The 17995-nt window shown below is 37.1% G+C and overlaps 1 protein-coding gene across 17 annotated transcripts in view; it reads left to right on the forward strand.

Moving 5' to 3' along the window:
* LOC136845355 (early endosome antigen 1) overlaps positions 1-17995 on the forward strand; it is a 190661-nt gene that overhangs the window by 109176 nt on the left and 63490 nt on the right. For 16 of the 17 annotated variants that reach the window (XM_067115625.1, XM_067115616.1, XM_067115610.1 and 13 more), the window contains 6 exons: positions 2478-2663; positions 3671-3855; positions 7949-8074; positions 9214-9384; positions 15569-15712; positions 16760-16871. In XM_067115625.1, coding sequence (XP_066971726.1) covers positions 2478-2663; positions 3671-3855; positions 7949-8074; positions 9214-9384; positions 15569-15712; positions 16760-16871 — 924 coding nt within the window. The remainder of the gene's footprint in view (positions 1-2477; positions 2664-3670; positions 3856-7948; positions 8075-9213; positions 9385-15568; positions 15713-16759; positions 16872-17995) is intronic. The other variant, XM_067115620.1, reaches the window with a different exon arrangement.

Raw genomic sequence — 17995 nt, forward strand, 5'->3', positions numbered from 1 at the left:
TCATTGAAATTTCATTTTTATAAGAGGGTTTCAACTGCACTATTAGTGCTGTGAGTTAACTTCAATGTGTATTAACTTCTGCGTAATAAGTGCGTTGAGGCAAATAAGATAATCGATACTTTGCTTCCATACATTTTACTGAATTTTTGGACAATTCTTATTCATAGAATTTCGACTTGGTGATTAAACGTAAATATCTATAGCAGATTCACTCGCATAAAGTAGTACGAGTACAACTCTATATAAACATTTCACTTATTACAATTCTCAATTTATGAATTTTCTTTGTACATGAAAACTTGAATTCACTCTACACTTGAGGACTCCAACTCATATGACAGTGGCTTTCCTCAGTCTTTAATTTCTCCTGCTTCCAGTTTTTTTACCCTTTTCCAGTGTGTCTTTATGTGCATGCCCTTCTTAAACCTCTGTATATGTCACATATCTTGTTATAGGAAAGATATAGCATGTGCCGTCTTCTTCACTTTTTTTGTAGTGAAGGTTTCTCAAGCCTTCTAAGGAGTTTTTAAGCCTGCTTAAGGTTTTCCTAGTCTTCATGAGAGTTTATCAAGCTTTTATGAGGGTTTTTCAAGCCTTTATGAGAATTTATCAAGCCTTGATGAGAGTTCATGAAGCTTTCATGAGGTTTATCAAGCTTTCATAAAGGGGATTTCAAGCCTTCATGAGTTTTCCGAAGCTTTTATGAGGTCTGTCAAGCCTTAAGTAAGGTTTCTTAAGCCATTCATAAGGCTTCTTACCCTTTATGGGCTTCTTAGGACCTCATGAAGGTTTCTCAAGCCTTAATGAAGGTTTCCCAAACAATGTTCTTTCGGGGCAAATCATTCTGTTGTTTCTCTTCCTGCTTTTGTTTTATTATGTTAAAAAATAGAATTTCTAAAATATTAGAGTAAACTAGAAGGGTAATTGTATTGATAACGAATTGGCAGTACTCAGTCATGTACATGCTAAGTTAAAAACACTGACTTCAACTTTGACTTCGTGATATTTGTCGATCTTTCCAGGTGAAAGCCAGTTTGTTGTCATTCAAATAACATATACAATAGACTGAAGCATCAAATGAAAGGAAAGATGACTTGATTCTAACAGATACTGAGATATACAGTTGGCACGTCTGAAAGTAGTCGAGTTATTTGGATTTGTTTCATTAGATATAGTTTTTAGTTGTGTAGAGTGTGGTATTAGTTCTCCACGAGATTTGTTTAGTTAATATAAATGTCATTTTTACCTAGATCGATTTGGAATGAAATTAATGTGGTAAATTTCTGGTAAATTTAGGTTCCCACAAAACATTTCAAATACACAACCACTCAAAGTTTTTCTTAAATTTCTAGACATTAAAACAAGGAAAATACAGTCAAAACTCTTTAAATGTTGGTACCTTGACAAAGACCTAGTTTTCTTTGAGTAACTAAATGTTTGTTTTTCCTGTTGTTACTTAGCTTTATCTTTATGCCTGTTTTTATCAGATGTTTAAGGTAGTATGTACACCAAATTATTATACACATGCCTAACTCTCGATCACTTTTCTTGAAATGTGTCTCAAATGTGTCATTTCTATACATACAATTTTGCTTTCTTGTTAAATGCGTGGATGGTGAATGTGTCCACATCATTCGTTGTAGATAATTAAGGAATTAGCGCTAAGATGCACGTATGAATATAATAATGAATAATTGTGGAATTAGCTTGCGCCAACAATATCCTTGGAAGTGAATAAGATAACTTTTCTTGAAATGTATGATAAATGCGTCACTTCTTCAGACTTCTTTGTCAAGAAATTATTCAGGAATTCTAAGTACAGTAGAATCTCATCTTCCACCTGCGCACATCAGAAATTGTTTTGGAAATGAATGACATTATTTTTCTTAAAATTTTAAGCATTTTTTATTACTTGATACATTTGTTTTGTTTTTATTTACACATTAAGGTCTTTAGGTCTTTCTTATTAGATATATAAATTATTCAAGACAGAATTTAATATGGAAAGTCATTTAATATTAGCTAATGTCATTATGGTACTAGAAATTAAGTGGCCTTTTTTTAAGTGTATAGAAGAACGTTAATTTTTATGGTGTATAATTTAAAATTTTTAATTTTATAATATAAAATTTTTATAATTTATGCTCTTCTGTAAAATATGCGTGAATGTCTCTAAGCCTTTGTCAATAGATAACTAAGAAGTTTTAGTTCAAATGCAAACATGGAATGTAATTTCCTCAAGTTCCCGGAGATACATAGAAGAGCATTATTTTTCATAATTTGTAATTTATAAGTTTATTATATACAATTTATATGATTTTTGATCCTCTATCATATGAGTGAATGTCTGTAAGCCTTTGTTGATAAATAATTGAGTTATAATTAAAACAAGTAGATGGAACGCCATTACTGGCCAACACCCGCCATCAAGCTCCCCAGAACACGAGTCCCCAAAAATTCTCTCTCGCCCTTTGTAGCTAGGTTACACGTTGCTCTCATGGACACCGACAAGTCCAAGAAGGGCCGCCCTGCCTCGGAGGACCTGACGAGCCTCAGGGACCTGGAGGATAAACTCGAAAGGGAGAGAGAGCGCAACGACGAGTTGTCCCGCCAACTGAAGGAGGAGAGAGAGAAGCTTGATAACAAACCTCTAGCTAATAGAAGTAAGTGTGTCTTCTTCTTCTTCTTCTTCTTCTTCTTCTTCTTCTTCTTCTTCTTCTTCTTCTTCTTCTTCTTCTTCTACGTGATCTTGGGGGATAGAGAATTTAAATAGCCAGGAAAAATAATGTGCTGAACTGATGAATGAATTCAAAAGAGAGAGAGAGAGAGAGAGAGAGAGAGAGAGAGAGAGAGAGAGAGAGAGAGAGTATGCAGATTGATAGGAAAAGTACCATAAGGTGCCACAAGGATGGATAATTCTGTAGAGAGAGAGAGAGAGAGAGAGAGAGAGAGAGAGAGAGAGAGAAGATAAGGATTCATTCAAAACCTCATAGAAATTCACATTTCGTGACAAGTTGTGTCTCCTAAAGTAGGGCGTAGCTTTCAAAGGATTTAATCTCTGATGAAATAAATGATATAGTTAATAACCAAGTTATTTTGTTTATCATTTTTTGGCAGAACCTTTCAAAAGGTTCACGCATTAAGTTGTTGTAATATGAAGGTACTCATCTTCGAGATTATACAACCTTTAGTCACTATAATATTTGGTCAAATATTGTTGTTGATAATATATAGCTGACTTTAAAGCTAAGTTTTACATAATTTATATTGGATAAAAGTCAATAAAAACCTGAATTTAAATTTAGTAAGAATTATATAATAAATCGGATAAAGGCCATTTGTATATTTTTTAGCCAGCTAAACGTGAATTCACTTACTGAATAAGCTTGTACTGAATTCTCAATTGAATTATTTAACACCTTGTTCAAAACAAGGCTCTAGAAATCAAACTATAAATGTTCATATATCATCCCTCACTTCCGTATGACCTTGCGTTCTGTAACGCCCTTGCACTTCAGAACCCAATAATTTAAATGTCCACACATTTCTCCCCAATATGCAAATGACCTCAGGTTCTGTGACGCCCTTGCACTCCAGAACCCAATAGTTAAATGTCCATACATTTCTCCCCAATTTGCAAATGACCCCACTTTCTGTAACGCCCTTGCAGGAAAGGCCGGAGGGCAAGACGACGACGTCCGTCGGTTGGAGGAGAGGGTAGAGTCCCTGAAGAAGGACCTGGCCAAGGAGAAGGAAAAGAGCGAGGAACTGAAGGCGAAGGCAGGGTCGGCCGCCGGAGTAGGATTCGAGGAACATAGGGCGGCTCAGACGGAGAAGCACAAACTCCAGAAGGAGGTGAGGAAGATCTCACGGTCTTTAAAAGTTTTTTTTCGGTTTTTGCAAAGAGAACCGAGACGGGTGAAAGAATGTCAAACTCCTGAAGGTGGTGAGATAAACAAGAGGGTTTTCAAAGGGTTTTCGGTGTTTTATGAAGAGAACCGAGTTGGGTGAATGAATGTGAGTTTGGGATAAGTTGATGGGAAGTTATATATCTCTTGTTTCTCTACACGTTTAGTTTATTGTCATCGTTTATTTTAAGGACAGAGGCCGATGTAACGGGCATATCGCTGCTCTATATCTTCCCTACTCCCGCCCCCTCCCACCCCCAAATCAATAAAATATGAGAAACAATACCATGGGCATGGTATAGGAACAGTGAGGAGTGATGGATTAAACCAAAAGTGTCCTTAGTCTTACAAACGAACAGACGATCCTGTCTGAAATTAAACAACTCTTTGGTTTATGCATCAGGTTTATCCTTTTAACAAAGCTAAAACGCGAGATTTTACACGCAATAGTCTAAAGAGCTCTTATTAAGAATTGATACCTTCGACTTTTACAATTAGGAATCTGATAAACGTTGCCGTCACTAGCTAAATATTTCTATGTCCATAAGAATCAGTTTTATTTATTTTAATTAATAATTCTTTGAGCCATTTATGCCAAACCCCTGCTTATTGGAATGTTTATGGTTAAGTAAAGAAAGGGGGATAGTGATCTGAACAGAGACAACTTACATATTTAAAAGAATTCGGTGTAGAGTCATTCTTTTCTTTTAGGAAGCAATATCTTCATAGCCAAAATGTGGAAGTGCTTTCCAAAGTTGCCTGAACACAGAAATCAATTTGAGATGTTCTCTATAGAGATGTCATTCTCTTGACTTCAGTGGTTTGTGTAGAATGCTTCTTTATTTACGTGTCATGTTTATGTATAGAAATGTTAAATTAGTTCATTTTCATTCTTTTAACAATGCAGGAACAGACTTTACTTGATGAGCTAATATGATTATTGTCCACTTTAATTACTAACTTAATTTCTCTCGCTGGAAATGACATAATCCAATAAGCCGTTTGAGAGAAAATAATTGAACATTGTAGCATTATTTAAAACACAGTATATCTCGCATATATGTATTTCGAAGATTATGCAAATTATCCCACGACAGATCTGATTGATGTCCGGCATCAGTCAGACGAGATGTATAATCATTTGCATGCGTCGTATCATACGATGATTTTGACGAAGTGAATAACGTTGATTTTGTCCTTGATTTGAGTAATAGATTGCTGGATGAATTGTGTGTCATACCTGAGATAATGTATTGGTATTTATTATTTACAAGATTACTGAAATGCTTGACATTCATTTATTCATTGTGAATGCCACTGTACTGATGTAGCCTCTGGTAACGAGCTTTTATGAAGCAGTAGAAATTAATGAAGTAATATAGTGTTTGTTTGAGATTTATTTGTGATAATGTACTGCTTTGATGCCAGTAGTTTAATTGTTGAGTTACTGCCTTTTGTTTCTTTGTTCTAAGAGGCACGTGATACTCTTGTTTTTAATAGGGAATTTTTCACATAAGAGGAAAAATCCTTTATTGAACGAATAACTTTCTCTTCATTTCTTAAAGGAAGCATGAAGATAAAAGCAACGCTTTTTCTGAGGGAAAATTTTTGCCTGTAGGGGAAGCTCTCGCATTATCATGTAAAATAACTTTCCATTTAGTTCTTAAAGGATAGAGAAAGAGAAGGAAGCTCTATCTCTCACGGGGAAACCTTTGCCTCGAGTGGCGCACTGTAGGCATTATTATAGGCTGTTTGCAGCGTCCGTGCGGCCCCTAGTTAAAACCCCTTTCATTCATTTCACTGTACCCCTGTTCATGTTCTCTTTCTTCCATCTTACTTTCATCAACCTTCTAACAATCACTTCATAGTGTAACTGGAAAAGGTTTTCCTCCTGTCACACCTGTCAAACCTTTCTATTCCCCTCAGTTTCCCTTTCAGCGCTAAATGACCTCATCAGAGGTCCCAGCGCTTGCCCTTTGGCCTAAATTTAATGTTCCAGTAACCAGTATGCAATCTGAAACTTTCAGCTGAACTCAAGATAACTTTTTTATTATTTATTTATTTATTCAATACTACAAGAACAATACTTCTTTCTTGTCCATCTCTCACACAAAAGACTTGATTGATGGGTTCCGCCTTCCCCGGCTCGTCAAAAGAACAAGGGATTGCGTTGGCATAAGGCCAGCTTAATGTAAAAACAGTCGACCGCCTTCTTTGTTGAAGATATGTTAAAGAAATCAGGCTCTGTTAGCTTAGCTGCTCGAGTAATCTCATTCATTCATTCATTCATTCATCGATTGATTCAGTCATTCATTCATCCATATATTCCTCCATCCATCCATTCATTAATTTATTCACCCATCCATCCATCCATTCATTCATTCACTCATTCAATTAGCCCACCCAAGTATTCGCTCATTAATTCATTCATTCATTCACCCACGCATCCGTATATTCATTCATTTATTCATATATTCATCCATCCACCCATCCATCCAGTGACTCATCCATCCATTGATTCACCTACCCATTCATTCATTCATTCATTGACTCATCCATCCATCCATTCATTCATTTATCCATTTTTATGCAGATTTTGTTGGGGATTTTTTTAGCCTAATTTATGAAGTTATTAGCCTGTTTACATGTCACAGGGACCAGTAATCTCAGCGTATTTCTGTTTTATATTAAATTATTTTTAATTTCTTTTTAGCATCATATTGCATGATCCTGAATGACAGTTTTCAGGGTCAATCTCACGATGCTTATATTAAGTTATTTCTTTTTTAAGGAGATCATGTATTTCATTTGTTCTCTTACGCGAGAAATTACAAAGGAAAGATATATTCTGTTTGTGGAAGTATAAATTTCTTAATGTATACAACATTGATTTTGCTTTGCTTTTACTCAGTTGAATAAAAGACGAGAGTCTGTAACTTTTATTAGAATTGTCAGCATCTCTTATGTTTGTGATTAATAATTTAATGAAATTTATGATTCCATGGATGCTTTTCCTTCTTTGAAATTTAAGTTTATAATAAATAAATAAGATAATATCTTCTAAATGCTGTTAGGGAAGAACAGATATTTCCATATGTATAATATATATTCATATTTCTCTTCATCTGAAGAGAAAGCAAGAACTTTTAGATATATACTGTTTAACCTTTTCTGGGTTCCTCGAGTGCTTTAGCATTGCATAGCACTCGTTTGAATAATTCCTGCATCTTTTATCTGTTTTATTTCATTTCCCGTCACAAGGCAGATGTTCCACCACCATTTTCTACAGGTTTTCATCTTTTTCCAACTTTCTCCCACCACAAGACAGACGTTCACCCATTTCCTACAGATTTTTCATCTTTTTCCAACTTTCTCCCACCACAAGACAGACGTTCACCCATTTCCTACAGATTTTTCATCTTTTTCCAACTTTCTCCCAACAAAACAGATATTTAACCAGTTTTCCAAATTGCTTCCACCACAAAATAGACTTTCAACCATTTTAGACAGTCCTTTTTTATCTTTTTTGCAACTTTCTCCCATCTTAAGACAGATTTTCAACCATTTTCTACAGTTTTCCATCTTTTTCCAACTTTCTCCCATCACGAGCCAACAGCTTTCTGCAGCTGTTCATCATTTTCCAACTTTCTTCCACTCCTAAACAACCATTATCTACACTTTTCCGTCTTCTTCCATCTTTCTTCCATCACAAGACGACAGCTTTCTACAGCTGTTCATCATTTTCCAACTTTCTTCCATTACTAGACAACCATTATCTACAGTTTTTCATCTTTTTCCAACTTTCTCCCATCACGAGACAACAGCTCTCTACAGTTGTTCATTATTTTCCAACTTTCTCCCACAACTAGACAACCATTATCTACGCTTTTCCATCTTTTTCCAACTTACTCCCACCACAAGACAGATGTTCAATTTGGCCATTTCTCTCCTCCAGTCTCTCTCCATCCCTCGTCATCTCTCTCGATCACAGCCATCTCATGCACTCAATCTTTTTTCTCCCTTCCTCTGGCTCACCACAGCTGGCGACAGCCCAGCAGACGACGGCATCCCTTGAGAAGAAATTGAAGGAGATTGAGGAGAACTTGAAATTCACGGAGAAATCTGAGAGAGAGGCGAAGCTCGCCCTTGAAAAACTTCAATTCAAAGTAAGTGGGATCTCTGAGTGATGGGTCTTCAAATTGCCTTCAGTATATTCTTATCTGTCGAGTCTGGGACTATCTTATACACTGTATATATATATATATATGTGTGTGTGTGATTATGCTGGTATAGACCGTATGGTTCATGGTTCATATATGTCTTCATTTTTTAATGTTGTTGTTGTCTTTACGAATAATTTTTTTAGCTTTGTAGAATATCTAAATCTTAATTTACTAGTACGTAAAATGCATGGTCCAACTGTGGCTTCTGTAGTAAGAGTTTAGAATAATATTACTGCTTAAATTTCTGTCAATTACCATTAAAAATCACGTTTATTTTTCCAGTTTTCTAGTTTATGTAACATTGAATTACAGTATTTTTTCAGTCAGAAAAAATCGACATTCAAAACATTATTAGTCAATTATTTATTCTGTTGATCCTTTACTATCTACAATGTAATTCCGTCTATTTCGTATAGTTCCTAACATGCAGTTGCTCTCAAATACCCTTGCAATATAGTCATTATTTATAGATAACTTAGAATTATATAGTCACTTTACATTCGCTTGAAATTCATGGTAACAAGATTTGATTATCTGGACATGAAGCAATAAGAGCTTTTTAGTATACAATAGATATTTATATTCTCTCAGCTGCCTGTAATGTAGATTAATTGCTTACTGTAACGTGCATGGCAATTTACTAGAGTCTTCTTGATGCACTGTGTATAATATGCAGCAGAACATGAAGCAGGCAAACTTATTAATGCAAAAATAATACCGATAATATTCTGCTGACTGCCTTGTTTACTATATGATTTGAAGTATTGACTTTCAGTAGAATCTATCTGTCTGTTCATGTTGAGTGTTGTTTCTCAGTGTTTCCGAGACAGTGCTTCTCATTTCTTATTTATATTTATGTCTTCTGAATCTTTCCATTTCCTTTCCATTTATCCAACTTATCTTCCTTTTTATTTTCCCTTTCTCTCTCCCACTTTATGGTCTTTATCTTCTCTTCTTTCCTCTCGACTTCGGTGATTCATCTACCTCCGTTGGTGCTCGACCTCCGTCGGTCTCCTCCTCCTCCTCCTCCTCCTCCTCCCTCCTCCTCCTCCTCCTCCTCCTCCTCCTCCTCCCTTCTTCAGCTGGACGAAGAGAAGACCAGCGTCTCCCAGGCGGAGGAACGTCAGAAGGAGCTGACGACGTCCTGGCTCAAGGAGCGGGAGGAGATGAAGGACGAGCTCTCCGAGTACAAGAAGGGCAAGGAGAAGGCCGAGAGGGACCTGCGTCTGGCCAAAAAGGCTCGCGATTCCCTGGTGAGGAGGTTAGACGACCTACTGAAGGGGCAGGATATTCTGAAGGAGATGAAGTGGAGGCTGTAGAAAAGAGTTTAGCTTAGATAACATACTGAAGGGAAAGTATTGAAAGGAAGGACATTCTGAAGGGGAGGAAATACTGAAGGGGACGACATACTGAAGATGACAAACAGAAGGGAGGTTATACTGAAGGGGATGACATTCTGAAGAGAACGACATTCTGAAGGGGCCAACACTTTGAAGGGGACGACATTCTGAAGGGAACAACATACTGAAGGTGATGGCATTCTGAAAGGACAACAAGCTGAAGGGAGGACATTCTGAAAGGGAGGAAGTACTCAAGGGGACGACATTATGAAAGGGGGAACATTCTGAAGGGGAAGACATTCTGAAGAGGACAACATTCTGAAGGGGTCAGTATCCTGAAGGGGACGACATTCTGAAAAGGAGGAAATACTGAAGGGGAGGACACTCTAAGGGGATCAACATTCTGGAGGGGAAGACATTCTGAAAGGGACGACATGCTTAAGAGGACGACATTCTGAAGGGGAGGAAATACTGAAGGGAGGACATTCTGAAAGTGAAGACACTAAGAGGATCGACATTCTGAAGGGGAAGACATTCTGAAGGGGACGACATGCTTAAGAGGACGACATTCTGAAGGGGAGGAAATACTGAAGGGGACGACATTCTGAAGGTGAAGGCATTCTGAAGGGGAGGACATTCTGATGGAGAGGAAGTACTGAAGGGACGACATTCTGAAGGGGAGGACATTCGGAAGGGGACGACATTCTCATGGGGAGGAAATACTGAAGGGGACGACGTTCTGATGGGGAGGAAATAGTGAAGGGGAGAAGATACTGAAGGGAATGACATTCGGAAGGGGACGACATTCTCATGGGGAGGAAATACTGAAGGGGACGACATTCTGAAGGGGAGGAGATACTGAAGCGGACGACATTCTGAAGGGGAAGACATTCTGAAGGGGAGGGCATTCGAAAGGGGACGACATTCTGATAGGGAGGAGATACTGAAGGGGACGACATTCTGAATGGGAGGAGATACTGAAGGGGACGACATTCTGAAGGGGAGGAGATACTGAAGGGGACGACATTCTGAATGGGAGGAGATACTGAAGGGGACGACATTCTGAAGGGGATGAGATACTGAAGGGGACGACATTCTGAATGGGAGGAGATACTGAAGGGGACGACATTCTGAAGGGGAAGACATTCTGAAGGGGATGAGATACTGAAGGGGACGACATTCTGAAGGGAAGACATTCTGAAGGGGAGGAGATACTGAAGGGGACGACATTCTGAAAAGGAGGATATACTGAAGGGGACGACATTCTGAAGAGGAAGACATTCTGAAGGGGGCCTGATTGGGAGATGATACTGAAGGGACGAGATGCTGAAAGGGGACGACATTCTGAAGGGAAGACATTCTGAAGGGGAGGAGATACTGAAGGGGACTGAAGGGAAGACATTCTGAAGGGGAGGAGGAGGGGACGACATTCTGAAGGGGAGGAGATACTGAAGGGGAAGACATTCTGAAGGGGAGGATATTCTGAAGGGAGGACATTCTGAAGGGGAAGACATTCTGATGGAGAGGACATTCTGATGGGGAGGACATTCTGAAGGGGAAGACATTTTGAAGGGGAAGACATTCTGAAGGGGAGGACTTTCTGAAGGGGAGGGCATTCTGAAGGGGAAGACATTCTGAAGGGGACGACATTCTGAAGGGGAAGACATTCTGAAGGGGACGACATTCTGAAGGGGACGACATTTTGAAGGGGGAGAACATTCTGAAGGGGAGAATATTCTGAAGGGGAGGACATTCTGATGGGGAGGACATTCTGAAGGGGAAGACATTCTGAAGAGGACGACATTCTGAAGGGGAGGACATTCTGAAGGGGAAGACATTCTGAAGGGGAAGACATTCTGAAGGGGAGGACATTGTGAAGGGGAAGAAATTCTGAAAGTGATGACATTCTGAAGGGGAGGACATTCTGAAGGGGAGGACATTCTGAAGGGGAAGACATTCTGAAGGGGAGGACATTCTGAAAGGGAGGAAGCACTGAATGGGACGACATTATGAAAAGGGAACATTCTGAAGGGGAAGGCATTCTGAAGAGGACGACATTCTAAAGGGGAGGACATTCTGAAGGGGAAGACATTCTGCAGGTGAAGACATTCTGAAGGGGAGGACATTCTGAAGGGGGAAGACATTCTGAAGGTGAAGACATTCTGAAGGGGAAGACATTCTGAAGGGGAGGACATTCTGAAGGGGAAGACATTCTGAAGGGGAGGACATTCTGAAGGGGAGGGCATTCTGAAAGGGAGGAAGTATTGAAGAGGACGACATTATGAAAGGGGAACATTCTGAAGGGGTCAACATCCTGAAGGGGACGACATTCTGAAAAGGAGGAAATTATAAAGGGGAGGACACTATAAGGGGATCGACGTTCTGGAGGGGTAGAGATTCTGAAGGGAATGAGATGCTTAAGAGGACGACATTCTGAAGGGGAGGAAATACTGAAGGGGACGACATTCTGAAGATGAAGACATTCTGAAGGGGAGGACATTGGGAAGGGGACGACATTCTGATGGGGAGGAAATACTGAAGGGAACAACATACTGAAGGTGATGGCATTCTGAAAGGATAACAAGCTGAAGGGGAGGACATTTTGAAAGAGAGGAAGTACTGAAGGGGACGACATTATGAAAGGGGGAACATTCTGAAGGGGAAGACATTCTGAAGAAGACGACATTCTGAAGGGGACGACATGCTGTAGGGGAGGAAATACTGAAGGGGACGACATTCTGAAGTGGAAGACATTCTGAAGGGGAGGACATTCGTAAGGGTACGACAGTCTGAAGGGGACGACATCCTGAAGAGGATGACATTGTGAAGAGGAAAACACTTTGAAGGGGGACGACATTCTGAAGGGAACAGCATACAGAAGGTGATGGCATTCTGAAAGGACAACAAACTGAAGGGGTCGATATTCTGAAGGGGAGAATATACTGAAAGGGACAACATACTGAAGGAAACGACATTTTGAAAGGGAGGACATTCTTAAGGGGACGACTTACTGAAGGGGCAAGTGGGTTGAGAAAACAGAGGAGGAAGAGGTTGTAGATTGAATCTTAGCTTATACGGCATTCTGAAGTGAAAAACTGAAGAGGAAGATACTCTGAACGGGACGACATTCTGAAGGGGGATGACGTACTGAAGGGGACGGCATTTTGAAGGAGGGGGACCTGCTGGAGGGAAGGACATACTGAAGAGGAAGACGCTCTGAACGGTCGACATTCTGAAGGGAAAAACGTACTGAAGGGGGAAGAAGGTGCTGAGAAAGAAGAAGGATTTGCAGGTTGTAGAAAGGAGTTTAGCTTCCCTGCTAAAGCTGAGAATATTTCCCAAGGTTAAATTGGGAATTTTGGTAGAAGGTTAGACGAAATCCTGAGGGGAGGGTTCTGAGGAAGATGAAAGTGGAAAGCAGTTATTTTAGATGACATAAATAGTGGAAGGGCTGACGAGTTACTGAGGAGACAGGAACATAAATTTGTAATCTCAAGTCAGGATCGTGCAAATGCCTCTTAAAAACAACAGCCTTAAAGAAATTCTAATTTTAACCAAAGCAATATTAAATGGTTCAGGATATAATGTGTACAATTCAACCATACGGGCATATATAGGTCACCCCTTTTGGAAAATATGAAAAAAAACTATGCAGGCCCAAAATAAAAGGTTTCTGAATACTTTTGTTAAATTCCCCAGAGTTGGCCAGCGTGAATAATGTGTCCAATTTTAGCACCAGAAGAACGGTAGAGCCTTTATTTATTGTTGAAACAATGGAATATTTGTTTCCATAAATATATTTACAAGCAAGGAAGCTTTAGGTATGAAAATCCATTAACACAAACGGATTTTGCTTGGAATATTTTTAGAAAGACAAAAAAAAAGTCTGTTCAATAGAAAAATGTCCTATCTAACAGAAGAATATTTCGGAAAAGTCTAGTGCAGAAATGACAAGACTTTTGTTTTACGTTCAATGTAGGCCAGACTGAATTTGAAAATATATTCGTTTTGCAACAGATTTTATATATATTTATTCTTTCTCAATACTTTTATCTGTAAGTAATTGATCTAGGTTGTATATCAGTTATGGTAATTATAAATTATACATGGTTTGCGTGCTAGGTTCGTAAGGGAGAACGATTACGTGAATAAACTGCAAATATTAATGAACTTTAGACGATTCTAGACAAGAATCGAGCAGTGATTTATAAATTAGATATTTCAAGACCAAAAAATCCTTAGGAAGAAATGTCTGACTTAGTAGGTATCCAGAAGAAAATAATTCGTGAATTCTACACAATTTTCTGTTGAATTTTAAACATTTCTAGATAAAAATCGAGCAAAAAATTTGTAAATTAGACATTTTAAGACCAAAAAATCCTATGGAAGAAATGGCTAACTTAGGACATGTTTGAAAAAAAATATCAAATCATAAAAATATGTGAATTCTAGAACAAAAATTTATAAATTAAACATTTCATAACCATAAAATCCTAAGGAGGAAATGTAAGACTTACAACACATCCAGGGAAAAAATAACAATTCATAAAAATTTGTGAATTCTACACAATTCCCTGTTGAATTTTAAACATTTCTAGATGAAAATCGAGAAAAACTTTATAGATTAGACGTTTCAAGAACAAAATATCCTCAGGAAGAAATGTCTGACTTAGGATGTATCAAAAGGAAAATAATCATAAAAATAACTCATAAAAATTTTGAATTCTAGAGCAAAGATTTATACATTAGACATATGATGACCAAAATATCTTCAGGAGGAAACGCAAGACTTAGGACGTATCCAGAAAAAATTAATAATTCATAAAATGTTGTGAATTCTGTACAGTTCCTCTTAAATATTCAGATAGAACACGACCTCTGTCTCTCTTTACTTGAACTCTGCGAATCTGAACTTTCATGTGTGTAGTTGTCATAATGATTATGGAAAACTGCATGTCTATTATCCGTCTGCATCCTGTTTGCCTGTTTGTGTCGTTATCTTGGAGGAAAGTAAGCAAACTTGAAACGTCTTAATTCATTTTTATTCCTACTAAAATATACTTAAATTATATTAACTATTTTTAGGACCATTGTGAATATTCTTTTATATATGTCTTTAATGTCCTTACAATGTATTTTGCAGTGGCTTGAAGAAAGACATTTCTTAATAATTTTGTTTTATTTTTAGAAATTATTTCATGTAGACTTGGCAGGCACTGTTATTATTATTATTATTATTATTATTATTATTATTATTATTATTATTATTATTATTATTATTATTATTATTATTATTATTATTATTATTATTACTGAATCAATGTGGAATCCTAAGTAAGATTTCATATTATTATTATTATTATTATTATTATTATTATTATTATTATTATTATTATTATTATTATTATTATTATTATTATTATTATTATTATTATTAATCAAAAAGTTATTTCATAATTTCTCGTTTTGTTACTAAAAGTATGAAACATTCATGAATAATTTTACAACAGCTTCATTACAATAGACCTTACGAAACCTGAGCATCAGAAATGAAAAAAGGCGAATTTTTATAAACAAAAAAAGCTTCAATATTCACTCAGTTTCTGATGAAAATACAAGCTGATTCACCATTTAACTTTGTGCATTTCAGTTCGTAAATAGTAATCACTGTAAGTTAGATTAGCTGGATTTTTGAGTGAATAACTGCGATCAGTTTTCGTGTACTGTAAGTAGTTAGGGAAAGTTCATGATTGTATTGCTTTTGTTCACAAATATGAGACGTGTTAGTAATGTTGTCCTGAGATGAGTGTAGTAGTCAGCAATGCCTGTATCAATTTGCACTTTTTAACGATTTATTCTTGTTACAATTACAAGAGCAAAACCTCAGTTAAATATAATTTTCAAATTTTTACACACTTTTACACAATTGATAGCTTTAGCCTAAGTATCATAATCACTAGAATAACCATCAGTAAGATTTTTAGGAGCAGGTAACTGACAAATCGTCTCAAACCCTGAACAATCACGGAAAAATTTTACGTAAGATAAAATTTAAAAAAAACACCGACATAATCGAATCTCTTACTGACGTCACCAGGAGACCAAATTCGAGGACGAGAAGAAGAGGGCCAACGAAGCAGACTCCAAGAAGAAGAGAGAAGCGGATGAGATTAAGACTCTCAAGAACGAGAATAAGGAACTCAACAACGAGGTAGATGACCTAAGAAACAAGGTTCTCCAGGTAAGGCCATGTTGTGGGACAGGTGAGATTATTTTCATGAGTGAATTAGGTCCTGCCAGTGGAAGCGGCTACTACAGAGAGAGAGAATAATAAAATTCATTTGCCACGACTGAGGTTCATTTTTAGACCTGCCCAGGGATATGAGAGAGAGAGAGAGAGAGAGAGGGAAAATAATAAAATTCATTTGCCACGACTGAGGTTCATTTTTAGACCTGCCCAGGGATATGAGAGAGAGAGAGAGGGAAAATAATAAAATTCATTTGCCACGACTGAGGTTCATTTTTAGACCTGCCCAGGGATATGAGAGAGAGAGAGAGAGGGAAAATAATAAAATTCATTTGCCACGACTGAGGTTCATTTTTAGACCTGCCCAGGGATATGAGAGAGAGAGAGGGAAAATAATAAAATTCATTTGCCACGACTGAGGTTCATTTTTAGACCTGCCCAGGGATATGAGAGAGAGAGAGAGAGAGAGAGAGGAAAATAATAAAATTCATTTGCCACGACTGAGGTTCATTTTTAGACCTGCCCAGGGATGAGAGTTCATTTTTAGACCTGAGAGAGAGAGAGAGAGAGAGAGAGAGAGAGAGAGAGGAAAATAATAAAATTCATTTGCCACGACTGAGGTTCATTTTTAGACCTGCCCAGGGATGTGAGAGAGAGAGAGAGAGAGAGAGAGAGAGAGAGGGAAAATAATAAAATTCATTTGCCACGACTGAGGTTCATTTTTAGACCTGCCCAGGGATGAGAGAGAGAGAGAGAGAGAGAAGAAAAATAATAGTATTCTTTTGCCATGACTGGGTTTTGTTTTTTGACCTGTCAGTGGAAACCGCAAGTGAAAACTGCAACTGCAGAGAGAGAGAGAGAGAAGAATATTCTCTTGGCACGACTGAGGTTAGTTTTTAGACCTGCCAATGGATATGAGAAAGAGAGAGAGAGAGAGGAATAACATACTTTTGCCATGACTGAGTTTTGGATTTAGACCTGCCCATGGATATGAGAGAGAGAGAAAGAGAATAATCTTTTTCTCTTTTTTCCCTTCGTCAGATGGAGAAGAACCAAGGCACAGCGGACACCAAGCAGAAGAAGGAAGTGGAAACCCTCAGGTTGGAAAAACAGGGTCTGGAAATCAGAATGGCCACCTTGGAGAGTGAGCTGAGAGGTAAGCAACAATATATATATATATATATATATATATATATATATATATATATATATATATATATATATATATATATATATATATATATATATATTGTATAACAGGACCTCATTTAAACAGGATGGTATCTAACAGAGATTTTATTAAAAAGATTGAAAGCCTTCAAGGACTTCAGTCCTCATTGTCTAGCAGAGGATTTACAGCTACTGGAAGATGGGGACAGGTTAGTCCTTGAAAGATTGTAACTTTTATGAATAAAATCTGAGTGAAAAATCATCCTGTTTAAATGAGGTATTATTATTATTATTATTATTATTATTATTATTATTATTATTATTATTTATTATTATTATTATTATTATTATTATATATCTCTTTATCTAGTAGAATACTTAGAAGTGATTTCCCAGAATAAATGTGAGAAAGTGTAGCCTGACGGGTATGGTATCATATTCTTTCCCTGAGTGTAATCTATAATCTTGTGTGTACCAAAGTGATTTTAATTTTTTCGGCGTCAAATATAGAAACATACATTGTATGTATTCTGGTGTATGACCAGAGATTATATGTGTGTCGGTGTATGTATGCTTACACATTAGAGTCTTTATACATTATGTTTATGCGTATGAATGCTAAACATTTTACATATTTATATATACGTTCACGAATGCGAAATATTTTTCATATTTATTATATTTACACAAACTCGAAGCATTTTACATATATTTCATGTTTATGTGCACGAACGCGAAACATCTTACATATTAAATGTACGTGCATGAACGTGAAACTTCTTACTTATTTATAATATTTACGCACACAAACTCAGAACTTCTTACCTATTTATATTTATTATATCTACACACAGGAACGTAAAACTGCTTACATGTTTATCATATTTGAGCTCACAGTGCGAAAAATTTTACATATTCATTATATTTAAGCACCCGAACGTGAAACGTCTGATATATTTATCATATTTACGTGCATGAAAGCAAACATTTTACTGATATTTACACACACGAACGCGAAAATTCTGACACATTTATCTTGTTTACATTTATGAACGCGAAACATTTTAAAATATTTTTTATATTTACGCTCACGAACGCGAAACATTC

Source organism: Macrobrachium rosenbergii, chromosome 13 (assembly GCF_040412425.1).
Source record: "Macrobrachium rosenbergii isolate ZJJX-2024 chromosome 13, ASM4041242v1, whole genome shotgun sequence".
In the NCBI taxonomy this organism is placed as follows: Eukaryota; Metazoa; Arthropoda; class Malacostraca; order Decapoda; family Palaemonidae; genus Macrobrachium; species Macrobrachium rosenbergii.